Genomic DNA, 17,880 nt, shown 5'->3' with positions numbered 1-17,880 from the left:
TGATTGCTTTTTTTTTTTTTGCTTTATTATTGTCAAAGTAAAAAATCTATTTTTTTTATTCCAATCAGTGATGCGATATTAAAGTCTTCGTAAATGAGCAAGATTTGTCAAATGTCTGCACTATTCAAGACATGAATTCGGGAATAATGTGCTCCTATGATATTGAGTATCAATAGGAATATATTGCTGTATCTTTGCCAGATGTTGCTCGTCTACAAGGACCCAGGAGACGAATTTTTGAAGCATTAGAATTCCAAATCGCATACAGATTTCTAATTTGGTGAACTCTACATTGAACAACTTTTCATTGAAAAGGCACTCAATAACTTTCCTATCCGTTATTGAGTTCCGGTTTAGAAACTAAAATATGGGTTGAATTACTAGATTTGAGTGTCTTTTGAGTGGTGTAAAAATGCTTGAAATTGTGAGTACTAAGGTGTCTGTCTAAAGTTCACAGTTCACGTGCCCAATTTCTATTTCCAATTGGAATCCAAACGCTTCAAGATCCCGCGTCCAGGGTCAGGTCGGCACTCACCAGTCGCTCTGCTCCGCGCGCTCCTCGGCGCGCTCGAGGTCCTGCTCCATCAACACGAGTTTGCGCGCCACCTACCGCCGGCCGAGCGTTAGTACTCGCCCACACGCACACACACAACACACACTACGCTACCGGGACGGGCGCCGCTCTCGAACCGCAGTGCACGGGTGCTGCCAGACTGACTAGCGCCTCGGGCACATGACACAGCAAATCTCTAATGTGCAAGGACGTGTCAGGAATAGGATATGGAAACTAATTCTCAAAGGTTTTCAAGGACAAATTTAAATTAATTTTGCAACTGCAGATTCTTCTACAGAATGCAAGTGTCATGGCGTCTGCACCGGGCGCTTTCCTGCTAAAATTAAACTCTAGGGAAGCAAACACGATATATTCCAAACAAAACAAAATCGGCGAATTAGAAAAGGATCACACAAGCGGGATGTCGAGAGCGGCGTCAGTACTCCATATTAATAAAAAAGTAATAAACGAGGGTTGTCCCAAAACATTTAGTTCTAAAATTTAATTTTTCAAAAACATTAAAAATCTAAGTGCTATCTAGTGCATTATCGTAATCGTTATGTGATGTGTGCGCTTGCATATGTGCGGCACGCATACGGCCAGTAATTCTGGTGTAATGCGGTGCATATCTGAAAACGAAAATTGCCCTATACCACACATATTTCCTGACAGCCTATCTACAGCCACGTTTAGAGATACACACACTGAAGACAGAAGTTTAGTCGGCACATGGACATGATAGTTAACATTTGCTTAGAAATATCCATGAGATGGGGCAACCCTTGTTTTAGTCTGACACTGGAAGGAGAACGCCTCTTGTGTTCCACGAGAGTCCAAAAGCGGCGCTTTCCTATCCAGTTCTTAAACTAAGTAGTGTTACCGTTTCGTATGCAAAACAGTAACATCGACTAAATTTTAATGTTATAGCAGATGCAAATAATAATAAAAAAAATAATAAAAAAAAACTCCTTCACTGCTTCAAACTCGTAACCGACCTAGATTGGGACATGCAAAAAATAAATGAGAGCCAATGTTAGAAATACCGATGTAGGTAAATCGGGTTACGGTGCAGCGATGTTAAGAATGCAAATGAACAACCATGCAGAACGGTGGCGAAAACTTGCAAACAAGGCTTTAGGACCACTGCATTACCGCTCAAAGTTGTCTGACGGCGTGAAATAAGAATATTACAAGAAAGTTTCTAAATATGGATCGAACGGTATTCTTATTTCGACGTTGTCAGGTCAGAATCGAGGGAAGCATTGGTCCTTCAGCGAAATTGGCGGAAACCTACGATTCACCGGATTCGGCACGCTCCTCCGCGCGCTCCAGGTCAGCCTCAACCATGGCCAGCTTACGAGCGACCTGAAGGCACCACACCACACCACATTATACAACCGAAATACCATTTACACGCTCATTAATGTCACGGACACTCGCTATAATAGTGCATGTAACTCTTGAGAAACTTGAGCTACACCCTTCTTATATGGAAGTAATGCTTATGTAACAACATATGCGACGAAGGAGACTGGTTCTGCCTTAAAAGGCGTTCGAGCCAAGATCAGGCGCAATACGACTCCTTCTTGGGACTCTGACTTTTACGACTGCGTTCACCGCGCAGGGTCATATGTCAGGGGAATTAGGACATTATTATAACTTAACCATATGGTTCAGAAATGGCTTTAATGACAGCCATATAGGTATAGCGTTGCCGTGTTAAGTATCAATTGTAAATTAAAATTATCTAATCGCAAATTTTACGCGTGAGATAAAACAAATATAGAATAATAAAATAATTGAGCAATAATGAATTCGGTGGTTACCAATTCAATAAATAAACAATTTGAACATTTATAGGCACACACGTTAATGCAGGAAAATGTTGTTAGTATCATTTCCAAATAATATTTACATTATAATTATGTTTTTAATAGGGAATATTTTTAGACATTGCGTGGAACAACAATGTTATTAATTGTGTCAGTAGGAAAACATGGCAATTCCTTGTCTGCCTGCATGTTGAGGAAAGGTAATTAATTATAAGAACAACTCATTAAAACGACTGGTACACACAAATATGAATAACCTCATATGACATCTAAGTCACACAAGCATTTTTAAAGACGAATATTAAACAGCAAAAACCAAAACTCACAGGATTTTATTCTGATTTGGAAGAACAATTAGTTACGCACAGGATTGTATTTTGTACTCTATGAAGCAAACCATGCCAAACCAAACGACATCTAAACTCCATCATAAAGACCTCATCGTATTTCTTGTCGGCTTCCTCAGCGAGGAACCTGGCCTCCTTCAGCTGGTTCTCCAGGGCGTCCATGCGCTCCTCATCGGCCAACGACCTGTTCTCGAGGACCTTGCGGGCACTGAATCCCATAACACAAATGTTGAGTAAAACATCGACAAGGAACATCCCTACCTAGACGCTGTTATAATTACGTAGACTATTCTCAAGGGTGACCCAAAGTTAGAGGACATGCAAGGAACAACACTAAACATTGGCGTAGGACACGTAAAGCAACAAATTATCTATTTTATGCTGTGAAGAAAAACGTGATTGAAACGAGCAACAATAAATGTCTTGCTCTTTTCAAGCTTATTATTAATATCATAAATGATTACGCAGAGAAATTAAAATGCATTCAGCACTTTAATTTGTCAAACATACGATTTTAATCAGCTCTGAATAACACACTCATAAATAAAAATAAGAACTTACTGCCGCTTAATTGAATATGAATTTACATTAATTATCGAAGATATTTACACTTGCTAATAGAACGTGTTTAAAATTCAGAGCTAATTTTGCTAGAAACATGTTGAATAGTATCGTAATTCATAACGGCAAGTTTGATTTAATAATATTAAAGGTTTAACAATAATAAATTACTTTTTTATCCATCAACTTGTTTCTAAGATTTGGATAACTTATAAATTAAAACATTATTCGATTAACTGCGTAACATATTCATTGTAACATTAATAATTATGTCAAAACTAAATGTTAAAAATAAATTATTATGTTACAACGTATATTTTATGCAGGTCGTGGCGATTGTGCTGTTCTATCGATAGATGTCTCGTCACTATTAAATTTTCAATTTGTAATCAAACATAACGGTTATCAATGGAACAGCACAATTTTTTTTCGTGGTAACATTTGTGCAAGCATTCACCTCTTCATATTTCTTGTCCGACTCCTCGGCAATGAGCTTGGCCTGAGCGAGCTGGGCCTCCAAGATGGCGACGCGGTCATCCTCCATGTTGGTTCTGTTCTCCAGCGCCTTGCGTATTCTGGTTAGTGCGGGGCCAAACACATGCATGTTATAACATCGATTATGTTAACTTATCGATAATGATATGAAGTGAAAACATCACGCTTCAAGAAAAAGTTCTGATAGCTACAAACTTTACATCTTGAAATCTTAGTGTGTGGTTGGCGAGTTAATTTCTTTATCTTTTATAGATAAGATAAAACTAAACATAAGAAGAAAGAAAAACAAGTAGCTGAAACTATGGTGGTTATGGGCAAAATAAAGAACACACATGCATTAAAACAAGAAAACGTTTGGATTTTGGTTTAGTGGATCTAAAGAGAGATATTTCCTAACTGTGGCATAAACTAACCTTATGTGCAAACTCTAGAGAAATTAAAATAATATGTGTCTAAATCTACATTACTAAAATTAATTAATGTTCGAAAATAAATAATCTACTCAAGTTATTTTTTGACTACGACTTCTTGATTGAAACTTAGGCGACCCTGGCATTTTATTTAATTCGTGCCAGTTTGTTTAAAAAATAACCGCCTAATATTTTTAAAAAGAAATAAAAACTTTAGATAGCGTCACTTTTTTTTTATCGACAAAAAATTCTGGCCAGTTGGCCATAAACCAGTTCGGACTCACCGTTCGGACTCATCGGCAGCCTGGCTGGCCTCGGCCAGCTTGGCTGTGGCGGTGGCGAGACGCTCCTCGGACCTCTCGAGGTCCTCCTCCAGCAGTTGGATGCGTCGGTTCAGGGCAGCCACCTCGGACTCGGCCTGGAAGGCAACAACTCTATGAAAAAGTAGCTGATGAAAACTTATCCTAAACTGTTTATTAGATGTCACAACTACAAAACTCATGTTTTTAATATGGAAATGGATCACGTGATTCTTGAAATCTTAAAATACGTAATCAACACCTGATAAAACAACTCTTGCAGTTGCATTTAATGGCAATGTTAAAATAATTTGAATCTTTGATTCAGCGTTTACAAGATATCACAACTAAAACCTTAACATTTTCAACTATTGAGTGTGTGAGGAGCTAAAAAATGTATTAAGTGTAATAACATGAATATAACAATAAATATACGAGCCGGTGCGTCTTGTACTCATAGTGTGCCAGATTTTCATTTAGTCAGGTGCAACGTACAAATGAGGCCAATCTTTGCTACGCTACTACATTGTTTTGATAATGTACCTACTCCTATTTACAGCTAAGTTTGTCTTCTAGAAGGTAAGAACTATTCTGTGAAATGTATCTATGTTTCTTAAGTTATGTATTTTATATTTTTCTAATAAACAAATTTTCCATAGGTAGGTACTCAAATCTCGAGTGCTCCTAACCGTGAATCATTTGCCCGTTGGCCACCGTTTGCCCACGCCACCAATAACGTAATGTGGTTACTTCATCTAGTTTATTTTTGGATGCTTTGTGATTGTTATTACACACTAAACAAATTGTTGCTTTCAAGAATGTGCTTTTTCGATTTATTGGGTAATTCTTTGACACCTTTTATGACGAGAATATTTAAATAATTGTGAAAATATTAGTCATTCTGGCTAATCATTACTATTCTGAGTAGTAGTTAGTCAACTGTTTCTAAAAGGTAATATTATTTTATATTTTTATTTCCTGATCTCAACATTGTCGGTAAGTATATTAAGCTAGGTAATAATAATAGGCCTATTTATATTTAATACTTTATACCAGCTATTTTTTAAAAATAGTGATGTAGCAATCGTTTATTCAAATTTATCGATGTTTGAAAGATTTCCAAATATGCCATAACAATGTAAGGTCTCGTGTCATGTCATAGGCATTGTTACCCGCAGAAACACGAGACGTGTCATGAATCTAAGGTCCGCTGGAATATTTTGCATCGTTTATTTATATTCAGCAAGCCACATGCTGGTGACATCACGCGTCCTTGTCGCGAGGAAGCACAAACGAGTCCCAGTTTCTCCTCCTTTTATCCTGTGTCGTCATGCCGATGCTAATAATAGTCGTGACGGGACTAACGATTTGCACTCGCGGGTGTATCACTACAACGCATTCTTTATTCAACATTAGCGGCAATTAACCAAGCCACTACGTGTAACAATCTAGCCGTAGAAAAAATCGTATCAACTCTCGTTTCTACTGGCTCAACTATTTTTCTTTCTTATTGAAGCATTTACATGAAATATACATAATCGTCTTACGAAGACTTTGGCTTGTGGCGATGTGTGGTCACCTTGAACTTGATAGACATAATTCAAATTGACGCGAAGGCTATTTTGGGCTTAGAAGCCAGTTAAGCCGCCGATCTTATATAAAGGTTAAAGACCTCATCGACAACATAATATTTGTCGGTAAAAACAAGTGCATCCACGGTCAATAAATATTCCATTCTCTGTTCATGCATGTGCCATTTAAAGTTACAGTCGATTGCATAACATAGTTCACTTTCATGGATGGTCAAAATGCTTTGTTTAATTTTTGTGGGATCGGTGCAGGACCATTGTGTGGTGTCCATTGAGCGACGCAGTACAATAGCCTGTCCAATAGCAACGCAACCCAATCACGCAAAGGGTCACTCAATTTGGATGGCATGCTTGAAAACTACCTACCCGAGGCTAAATTCCTTTCTATTCAATACATCATCGTTATTAATGAAGACAAGTCATACGAAATGAAATGTTTTCGCTTACAGAAAGTTATCAATTTCAAGTATATGGCACTGATAATAATGATTCAACAATTTCGTCGTACCGGTTTCACTAAATGTACTTGTATGGGTGCATGAAGCCGTTTAATGAAATAAGTCATTATTTCGACCTGTTCGTTTATCAGTTTCTAATGACTTGCATTCCTTTCCAAATTATATGACGTATCTTATTTAGGTGGATACTCTTTGGTTTCTTAAACTTTAGCTATAAATCTAATAAGATCTTTTAATAAAGTCGAAGTCAGCGTTATTTGTTCAGCAAACAGTTTGAGTCAATGTTTGTTTACGCCCACGAGCGCAGAAAAATAGATTTGTGCACGAAAAATTAATTTGACACGTTTGGTTGCTTTAACTGCTCAATCTATATTATGTTCGTTTTCGGTTGCAATTATCGTAGATTCACCATAATAATTAAAGTCTGACTCGCCTGACCGAATTATCTTGAGTCTTCTTATCATTTGATACAGTAATCCGATAAGATTTTAAAAATGGAAAGAACTCGTGTAGCCATGTAATTTTGTGCTCCGTGGTAATTATGGCTAATTGGAATAGATGTTATCCTCCCGTGTGCACGTAAATAGGCTCGGTAGTACTAGCAGCAATAGGTGTTTGTAATCGGCAAGGGCATGCTGCCGTATTGGGTTACGTCATGTGGCGATAACGGCGAGGAGCCCGGACACGCCTTCGCGGCGCCAGCGGTCCTTCGAGGACGTCCGACAACAGGAATGCATTGAGGGTGTTAGAACTTTACGAATCCAGACGGCTCGCTCTACATGTGCCACAATAGACCGGTATACGACCTCCAACGCAACCAAACCTGTTACGTGTAACAGAAACCGGCACCCGACCACGTACTGGATAATTATGTAAAACACCAATTTCACGAAAGCGTTCACACCTCGAAACAACTTCGATCGGTAAACCATCCTCATTTTAGGAGCAATACTAAAATCACCAATCGAAAGAAATACACTATGAAAAGAATTATTGTTCGCTATCTCTTTCTTTCCTATTGAACCGAGATGAATCTGAAAGAGAAGCAAACATGCGTACGTTGCCTGCACACCTAAGTATGGCCGGACATTACTCACTATAGGTAGATAGTACGAGACTAGTGATAACTTCCATATTATAAATGACTGGTTTCTAACACAAAATTGAATGCACTTTGTCCGAAATTTCACCGAACACATCACAATTAAATAGCACGTTTTCTTACTTCTTCTCTTCGCATTATTTCCACTTGTAATCGTTTGTGATACTCCTCGCACTCGTCCTTATATTTCTCCATTTCCTCTTTTGTCTGACGCATTTTCTTCTTCAATACGTCCAGGATCGTTCCTTGCTGCATATTTGTCGTCATTTTTATGCACTTTTGTGTTTTAATTGAATACTTATGAGCTAAAAACTAGAGACACCTTCGCTCTACTCGCGAAAATGCCAACTGACTGCCTCGCTCGTTATTGCCCCGTATCGCGGAGATGGGCTCGGCACGAATGAACACAGCCGGCGAATAAAATGGCCGCCGATCACACGCTGCAACTTAACCGCGGCGACACTAGCCACACTCGTTGTGTGCGACGAATAACAATTGATCCACACTAACTTTAATGGAACAAGTTAAATTAATTTAAAAAACAACAATTATTCCCAGAAATCACACATAGACTGACAGACTTTGACAGCGAAATGAGCGAATGACTAAACGTCATTTCACAAAGGCACAATCGACCGTGCAGCAAGCAGCTCCACCTGTTGAGGCTGAGTCCAAACTGCTTGTTTCCCGCAGGGCCAAAACCAAGTAAAACTCAAAATTATGGGCTGGGTGATACGGTTGAACGACTTTACACAAAAAACGACGGAAGTAGAGAATCAAAATGTAGCGAAGGGCTTTTATTGAAGAGTAAATTTGAATAGTGGGAAATTACCTTGCAAGAATAATGCTATTCATGAAATAGGACAAATAGTAACATTGTGTTCATTGATTCATTTTTCTTCTTTTAATAATGTTTTTCAATGGTAGAAACAATATTATGAAAACGCTTAAGAAATTATTTAAGTGCCAGTAATAAGAATGATTCATGTTGGGCTCTCTAATGAGATTGCAAGTTACAACAGCGCCATCTAGTTATGAAATTGTAAATTATGGGCGACATCGCAGAGACACCCAACTCGTCCAAACTACACCCAGCCGAAAGCATTCTGTCACGAGCAGCCGAAATGTTTATGACGTCATCGTAAAAATATGCCACTGTTTAGTATTCCGTTATGTGACCAAGCAGATTTACAAAAAGCAGTCGGTAAAACAGATTTCAGGTTTGGTGAGTCTGAACTGAACCGAAAAAATGAGAAATAGAATATTTTTACAATGTGATATTTAAAATTCTAAGAGACATCCTGTTTCTAAAGGATTTTTTTTGGATTTGTTTCCGTTTACGATGATAATTCGGCTTTTAAACATCACATGACATTGAATCCTAAATTATTTAATAGCAGCTGTCTTTAAAAACCTGTACTCTATTAAAAACAATATAATACTTATTTCTTATTAAAAATAATGACAAAGGCATAAAATTGAAATGTGATCGGCGAACCACCTCTTTACATCCGACAATGAGTCAGATATTAGAGCATTCAGTTAAATAGGATAGGTAAGTTAATTTTATTGACCTTGGCTCTTTCCAGACACACCGGTCAAACACACTTGTGATGCTTTTATTCAAATACACGAATTAAATGGCTAAGTCTGCGTCAGTGACTACTTAATTATTGTTTGAACAGAATAGTGTAATTAAAAATCAAGCATTCTTATTTTCTAACTAAAGAATATCCGGATTCAAGCCAACATCAACCTTCCTTAAAGATATAAATGATGATTTATTTGTTTTTGAAAAAGGGCACATCGCTATTGTATCATTAAGTTCAACTATTTATGTTTATAGTATTAACATAAACTTTGCTTCTTCAGATAAGGTTGATGACTTAACGCTATTATTATATTTTATAGAAAGTCGGTCAACTGTCGATCACGTGAGCCATATGGCAGTTGTCCATTAATCAGAGCCAAAGGCTGGCTAAAGTGAACAGTACTTATAAGGGCATCATCGATACTTAAAGTACAAACCAATGATGCAATTGTTGGGTCAACAATAAATCGAAATTTAAATACGCAACAAAATATTGTCATTATTATCATACACTTCATAAAAATGGTACGCGTTAAATAAGTAATTAACGCGTATAAAGTTATAATTAAAAAAATAGAACGTGCTAACACTGTTGTATTACAATGGCTCAAATTAATATAATTGGATATATGCCCGATTAAATTAGAGCAAATCAAAATAGCACAATTACACATTATCCTAATGACTACAAACACGAATTTGTGTTAACTTTTATAAATAAATAATAATTGTCTTAAAGAATGTGAATTCGTCTGACAATAAAGCCTAATTAATTATGTAAAGACAATTACAATAATTATATCACTTTCTTAGAATGATACACGTAGTTCTGTATATCTTCTTAGTATCATGATCATGTAGACGCATTTGTAGACGTAACAAAAATTGAACAGAAAAATTAGAGCATAAAAAGATAATTTGAAGTCTGTCTGTTAGAAATTTCGTATAATGAGCATTGTAAAATGTATTCAGATTAAGCGAAGTTAACACCATAGAACCGTAACATGCAACTGTTTAAGTACTACCATGTACTACTTTAGATTTCAACTGATTCGATTCCAATTTTGCTGGAAACACGATTACGAATTGCATACCTAATATCCTAGAAATCTAAAACAATGAATTATATGCGTGTAAACAATGTAAATAATGAAGAACTGCAGTTATACTTGGTGAACACCGATGTAATAGCATCATGTTAATGTATCAAGTAAATTAATGACTCCAATAAAACGCATAATTATTTTTTAGAATTAATGTGGTTATTTTAATCAAAGATGTAACGGTAAATATACATAATAATATGTATTTAATAAATAAATAAAATAAATAATTTGACTGTGCAGTTAATTCTTCTACGTTTTACATAAAAATACATGTAGCAACGAAAATATCATAACAATATTTTTACACGCATGTGCGTAAACAGACGTTTTAATTGCATGTGCATAATAAACAACGCTTTAAACAAATGCATAATCCTATGAATAAATCATAATGTTTGCTAATACGAGAAACTTTACCATTGCGTCAGTATTTCCTCTCCTAATCATAATTTGCTTTTGTAAACGAGTCTATTTTATTGTTAATAAGTCCACGAGTAAATAAATATTGATGTGGATATTTTGTATTTATTTCAATAATATTCTCTAGGTAATATAGTTAATCAAACGATTTATTCTTCATTAAAAAACAATGAAATAAATAAAAATAACGATACAGCAAATAGACTGCGTGCGTTATCGAACAATCGATATAAAATTTTGTGGAATTTCGCGTTTGCGCATCACTAATGTTTATTCGTGAATAATTTAGAAAGTTGTAAGACTTGTGAAGTTCTGATTGGTAGGTAGTCAGTAGGTACTGAATGCGCCCATTTCGCAATTTATGCACGTTTAATACCTACCAGGTTAATTTCTTTCATTTGCATAAAACAGAATTGCCGAAGTGGAAATTATCATACATTATTCTAAATACGTCGTACATCTAACGGCTACAAAAACCTAAATTATATTTTAATGCTCTATTTTTCCAGCTTCGTTATTGTTCGTGACATCTTACCATCCTGTTATCTAGCTTTCAAAACATTTGTAAATGCTTATGATATGGTTTGAGATAAATATATTTTAGAAATCGTGCGTACCTATCTCCGTTTTAGTAAACAGACTGATAATAAAGTTAAATATTTCCTGATCTTCTCATTTTATGAAACTAGAAATTTACGTAAAAATAGTAAGTTGAGAAACAGTTCATAATTTTATTCATTGGCTTAGTCTATTTGATTATGTTTAGTTGTATATAACCATCCAATTAATGTTGATAAATCTGAAAGATCTGGATGCGGATGAAGACTAATTATGATTAATAATCTTCGGATTAATAACTAATTAAGATTTTCAGAGTCGTGGTTAAAAAGAGATTAACAGTTTTCTTAGCTACCTAACTTATTTGAAATTACCAGTGCTAGACTGGATAAGCCAAATGGGTACAACGTACTTTATGACAGCATTCAAAGTTCAATGATTGCTTGAATATAAAAGTCTACACTAAGGGAAAAGGGGAAGGGCATGCGGGTCCCACGTGCGACCATCGATTACAACGACATCTAGCGGCGATGAAGGCAACCGACCGAGTAAACATTGTCAAACGAAATGTCAGTGGCTCAGCTGATCGCCACGCGCGAGATCGCCTCTAGAAGCCTCTCTCCAAGAAGCAACATCGACGTTTTCCCGGATTAAAAATAGTTCTGTACGCATTTGGCCCACGCTTGCCTCACACACACAACAAAACATTTGCTGAAATAACGTAGGACATTACCCTTTTTAATGCCGTGTTCTTGATATTCTGCAACTCATTTTTGATGATGGAAAATTTCATCATCGTATCCGACGAAAAAATTGAACTGCCGAACGCCAGACCGGGGTAATCTGCACATCTTCTTCTCCTTCTGTTTTCCCTTGCAGCTAAGACTTCTGTACATTCGCTCGTACATCTAAGTTTCGCAAGTTCTGCTGTTTCAGGGTCGTCATCAGAATTATCACAGGCAACAGCGGTCACTTCGGCGCCGTCTCCCGCCGACCGCTCATCTTTAAACGAGAAATCGTCTTCGGAGCTATCACGAGATTCCACGCCTGTAATTCTACTGTCAAACTCGATTTCATCGTCAATAATCGCATAGTCCTCGATAATATTTCGATTCGAAAGTGCATCGTCACTATTCGTCCTTGTCACTTCTTGAGATTCACTAACACTATTGACACAAGGCACAACATCGTCTGTTTGATTGTCTAAGGTCACTTGTTTGGACGGATCGTAGTTTGCGGGCGCGCTGGGGGCGGGCTGGCGGTCGCCCCGCAGCCGCGGGTGGTGCTGGTGCCCCCTGCGCCTCACGGGGGTGCGCCCGGGGGCGTGGGGCGCGGACGCGGACATTTCTACGCGCGGCGCGGTCCGTCCGGCCGCGCACTGGCGGCGGCCATGTTGACTGACGATCGCGAGCCCCAACAAACAACACACTGGCGCTGTAGTCGCTCCGAAACGGCCATCTTTTGTTTTATCGAACTGCTTTACCGACGCTGTCACTCGCTTTTGTTTACCAGCAACGCGGGAAATTTTAAATCGGTCCAAACTATTCGAAACGTCTTCCTTATTTGAATTTAAACTGTTCCAAGTTTTTTTACTCATAAAAGAATAATAATCGTGCAGTTTGATTTCATTTGTTCGGTAATAAAATCAATTTGAATAGGATGTAAAATAATTTCCGGGAAGTTAAGTCTAAAATTCCTAAACGTTAAAGCACGCGCAAACTGACGAACGAAGCGGGTGCTACGTCTATTTTTACCGAAAAACTGGGCATCGGGCCCATATTAGGTGTCGAGCGCCCGAAATAACCGCCGGAACGCAGCCCCACAGCGCGGGATTCCGCCGAGCTGACTGCATGCACCATGGCCGGGTTCCCTACGTTTTATCGAAAGTCGTTTCATCGAAGGTCGTTTCATCGAAGCCGTTTCATCGATTGGTCATAATCTCGAACGTACGAAATATCGAATGCCGTATCATCGAATGGTCACATTATCGAATGGTCGAATCATCGAATATCTTAGCGTCGAAAGGTCGTATATTAAAGAGTTACCTACTGACTAATAAAAGTTAGTAACTCGCTGAACACTTGTTTAAAGTGACGTTTAATATGGAAATGTCACTTTAAACTACTGTTCAACGAGTGTGTAACTTTTTAATAGTAAGGGAGTTGATCATGACATCGATATGTTACGGCTAAAGATAGGTGTGAACATAAACTTAAGATTAGCCGGCTAAACTTAAGTTTATCTTCGACGAGGTGTTAATGTTAGTTTCTTCTATCTTTAGCCGGCTAAACTTAAGTGTAACCGCAGGCCCTTGGCTAAAAATTTAGAAGGAAATGGAAAAGGAAACAATGTAATAATGTTTACTATTTTGGCTCCAGTCCACTATGACACTAACAATATTCTTCATACAAAGTTTCATACACCTATACCCGTACTGTTGTTCACAATATTTTGCAACAACAAGTCTGCTCTCTATGAAACTCTAATGTAAAATCGACGGTTGTTGCCGTAGTGATTTTTAGATTGATTTTCGTGAAAACGGCGAGACCCGTAGGTACTGCCATAATATGAATGAATTCCACTTTTACTGTACATATAATTATATGCCGTTACCGCGGCGGAACGTGTTAAAAAATAATCACTTTCATTATACATACTTTTATGTACCTATGTAGGTATTCAAAATTACAATTATTACAATAACAAAATATTAATCACTTAAAACAATATCTACCTAATCATTAAAATTAAATATTATGGAACCATTTGGTCATTACAATTTAATCTTCTGTAGGTATTTAAAAATATAAAATAAAACAAAATAAAACTGCGCGCGCGTTGTCTCCCCACCTCCCCCCTCAAGCCCTCCGCCGGCCTGGCGCGCCCATCGAATACATTTTTAGCCGTTTCGTTTTGGCTAATGTGCACATTAGCCGGCTAAAGATGGAATATTACAACGCAAACTAACATGTTATCGAACTTTAGCTGCTTCTCGAAGATAAACTTAAGTTTAGCCGGCTAATCTTAAGTTTATGTTCACAACTATCTTTAGCCGTAACAGATATAAAAAAATGAGTTTATAAAGTGAAAATAGCTATTGAATAACATAATAGCGTTCGGCCACCAGACCTGGCTATATGATGCACTCACGCCTTTGCCTTAGTTCCTTAGTACAAGCTAAATTTAAAAAAAACATCCATACGGCGAAATCCAACTTTGACGTTCTAAATTTAAATCACTTTACCGCTCTTTTACTATTTTGGTGGTTTGAAAACGCATTTTCTTGATACTTAACTTAATACTTAACCACAAGTCATTAAACTTGATAGTTGGATATTTTAAGTTACGGAAAAAAAGCTGGGTTTAAACTAACTTAGGCTGAGTTGGACCACCTAACTTTGACCGTATCTATGACGATAACCGGTTTTTTATGTGTAGAGTTTGACAGATTTTTGAAGTTTGTCACAGTTAAAGTAAGATTGTGCAAGTCAGCCTAACGTCACCTCCCATGTTCCCATATTTGATACTTAATAAACAACCTTTCGACACTAAGACATTCGATGATTCGACCATTCGATAATGTGACCATTCGATGATACGGCATTCGATATTTCGTACGTTCGAGATTATGACCAATCGATGAAACGGCTTCGATGAAACGGCCTTCGATGAAACGACTTTCGATAAAACGTAGGGAACCCCACATGGCCTACCTGTTTTTTATCAATGACGTCATTTTTAATCGAGAGAAAATTTCCGTCTGGCGAGTCACTCACGATGTCGCGTCGACTGACCTCGAGATGTTAACTTAGCAGAGGAAATGCAAACGATTATGCATCAAATTAATTATTGGATCGATAAAATTTTGAGTATATTTCGACAACGCGATGATGCCAATGGGTCAGGGCTCTTGGCGCGTTGCGTGTTCGTTGCAACTGCACAGACTGACACACATTTTCAATTTAATTTCGTCCGCAATGTACCGCTGAACGGACATTCTTTTGTGATGCAATCAGTGATACATATAACAACTGAATAAACTGGTCGATACGGATAGCTCTCGTAACATTATACACCACTGCGTTTTTTACGACTTAAAGATTGTACTTACTGTTTATTTTTGCCGATTATTTTTCTTACAATTTTTTGGCAGGCTATAATGTATTTATTGTTTGCGTGAAAATTTACAGTTATCATCGTGTTGTAATGAAAAAGTTACTAACCCGATAATTGGTTCTGACAGCCGTTATGTATGAGTTCCTCATAGTTTGACATTGCTTACATACACGTTACAATCCCAATTAAATAATTTGGCTTCAGGAAATGAAAGAATTTCTTAAATAAAGCGTATCACTTCATCCGTAAATTAATTGGCGCTATCATTTTTTGTTTCTACTATCACGTTACAGAGGTAAAAAGTGGAGCACATCATGTTAGATTAATAAATTAATCTGTGGTCTAGAGATGATATGGAAGATACTCATCCCTAGTAAATCAATTTTCTAGTTAAACCAAAATCTGACACATTTTTCAAGGTTTTCTATAAAATCTTTCTTTAAAAAAGTTCATCCGTGTAAACAACACTATTTAAAAGTTTACAAGATCCTCGTCATCCTCATTACTTCCGCAAGGGATAATCAAGCTATTCTAGAATTAATTTCAGTTCATCATTAACTTCATAAAAAATTCAACGATTCCAAGTATCTTAAGTTGATTTTTCATTAAAGTCTCTTCATTATCACTCTGTAAGTACACTATGCGGTAAACTTACCGAGACGTAATAGTGTAAACACAATCTCGGTTACTTTTTCCTTCCCCCATCCGTGTGTCGCCCATACTTCGGTGTGCGGGCTCGCGCTTTGTCTTGGTAAGCCCGCATAGTGTACTTGCACCATAAAGCTAAATTTTTCTTCGGTATTATTCTGTGCTAAGTACTCACGTTCTGAAGAGCCTTCTCCTTCTCCTCCAGCTTGGCGTTGACCTGCATGAGGCCCTCCTGGGTCTGGTCGAGGTCGTTCTCGATGGTCTGGATCTTCTTTTGCAGCTGTCTCGCCTCCTCCTCGGCCTGCAGACAGAAATTACGTTAGTGACCTGATAGTTTGGGAGGAAAGAAGAAAGGGAAGATTCCGCACTTTGGTTGCAGATTGCTACCACACGGCCAATCTGGAAATCATCAGAGGAGTTCTATGTTCAGGAATGGATGTCCTGTACTGTGATACGATTATGAATCTGGTTGTTCAGGGTCCCAATCCTGGAAGATCCAGACAGAAAGATGGTTCCGCGCTTTAGTGGGTTAAATAGTTAAATAGTGGGTCGAATAGACCCATGCAAATCAGAAGAGAACTAGGATGTTGATGAAATGCTAAAAGCTCGTAACCTATGTAACTGCAAGCTTTTACATGGGAAATAAAATGTAAGAGACGTATTTTGAGTAAAATAGGCTAGTTGCCTAAAAGAATTTTTTTAGTCCGTAATGTTTAATATCAAAAAATATTGGACACATATATTCTTATTTGTCAATCTAACAAATAATTACATAGTTACGGTGCGTTGAAGTTGCGCACGACGTCACAACGTGCGGCATTTTTAAGCAAGCGTTGACGTCACGGGCCTCTTCTTATGAACTTTGGGGCGCTTTATCTCTTTAAATTTTCATTAGTTTGAAAAAGTGAAAAATACATGTAGAGTATTTTTTGATAAGTTAACTGACGGACTAATTAAAATCTTGCTTTTTGACCCAGGCAACATCCCCATTACCTATTTATAAAGGTGCCGGATACAAAAATATTACCTAGGTGTATCTGTCTGATGTAAACTCAATCTGTATTAGTTGCAGTACCTACCACGTTTTACATACGTGAGTATATTAATTTATGGCTCGGTATAGCCTAAGGATTTTTCTTCCTAGGCTGAGAATCGGATAGGACTATGGTTGCTGTGGTGATTTTGTAGATATCTATGACACAATCTAACGCATTCTGTGATTCGAAATTGTGTGATTTAGAAAAAGTCTGCATATTTTAGTCATTATTTAAATATGTAGGTAAAGTTTATATCTTATGTGTCATCTAAAAGTATCTCAATAAAATAGAAAACAAATGCAAATTAATGTATTCAAGCAGTACTTACTTTATGTAACTTTCATGAATAACGAATATATTAAGTAAATCAAGTTGGTAATTATGCTATTATGTTACTATAATGTTTCTACTCACAGACGCAGGCATCATTGTCATGGCCTCGATGCATTTACATACACCGCCGCGGCGTTACTTATGTATTTAATAACCGCACTATCTTTCTGCTTCTAGGTACTGTATTATCTAATATTTACTTGCATAGCTAATTAACTAATAAGTATTAAAAATAAAATGTATAGGTACTTTTCAATACTTAAATTAGACGTTGAAGATAACAAACAATATTTTGGGCATCTTTTGCGACTTTACAATAGTTACCGAATGAATAAAACAAATGAAGCTCACTACAGTTCATATGATTTTAAATGTTTTGTTTTCCGTTCATCTCGCTTGACGACCCTTTTCGGCCAGGATTTTTT

At 37.2% G+C, this 17,880-nt stretch overlaps 1 protein-coding gene across 23 annotated transcripts in view; it reads right to left on the bottom strand.

Moving 5' to 3' along the window:
- Positions 1–17,880, bottom strand: part of Tm1 (tropomyosin 1) — a 32,798-nt gene that overhangs the window by 8,005 nt on the left and 6,913 nt on the right. For 3 of the 23 annotated variants that reach the window (XM_028309662.1, XM_028309663.1, XM_028309666.1), the window contains exons 3-6: positions 16,261–16,386; positions 4,483–4,616; positions 3,751–3,868; positions 536–606 (exon numbers count right to left, since the gene is read on the bottom strand). In XM_028309662.1, coding sequence (XP_028165463.1) covers positions 536–606; positions 3,751–3,868; positions 4,483–4,616; positions 16,261–16,386 — 449 coding nt within the window. The other 20 variants (XM_028309647.1, XM_028309645.1, XM_028309651.1 and 17 more) reach the window with 13 other exon arrangements.

The sequence above is a fragment of the Ostrinia furnacalis genome, unplaced genomic scaffold (assembly GCF_004193835.3).
Source record: "Ostrinia furnacalis isolate ACB-3 unplaced genomic scaffold, ASM419383v2 OfSCF2810, whole genome shotgun sequence".
In the NCBI taxonomy this organism is placed as follows: Eukaryota; Metazoa; Arthropoda; class Insecta; order Lepidoptera; family Crambidae; genus Ostrinia; species Ostrinia furnacalis.
This window is presented reverse-complemented; position numbering and strand designations above follow the sequence as displayed.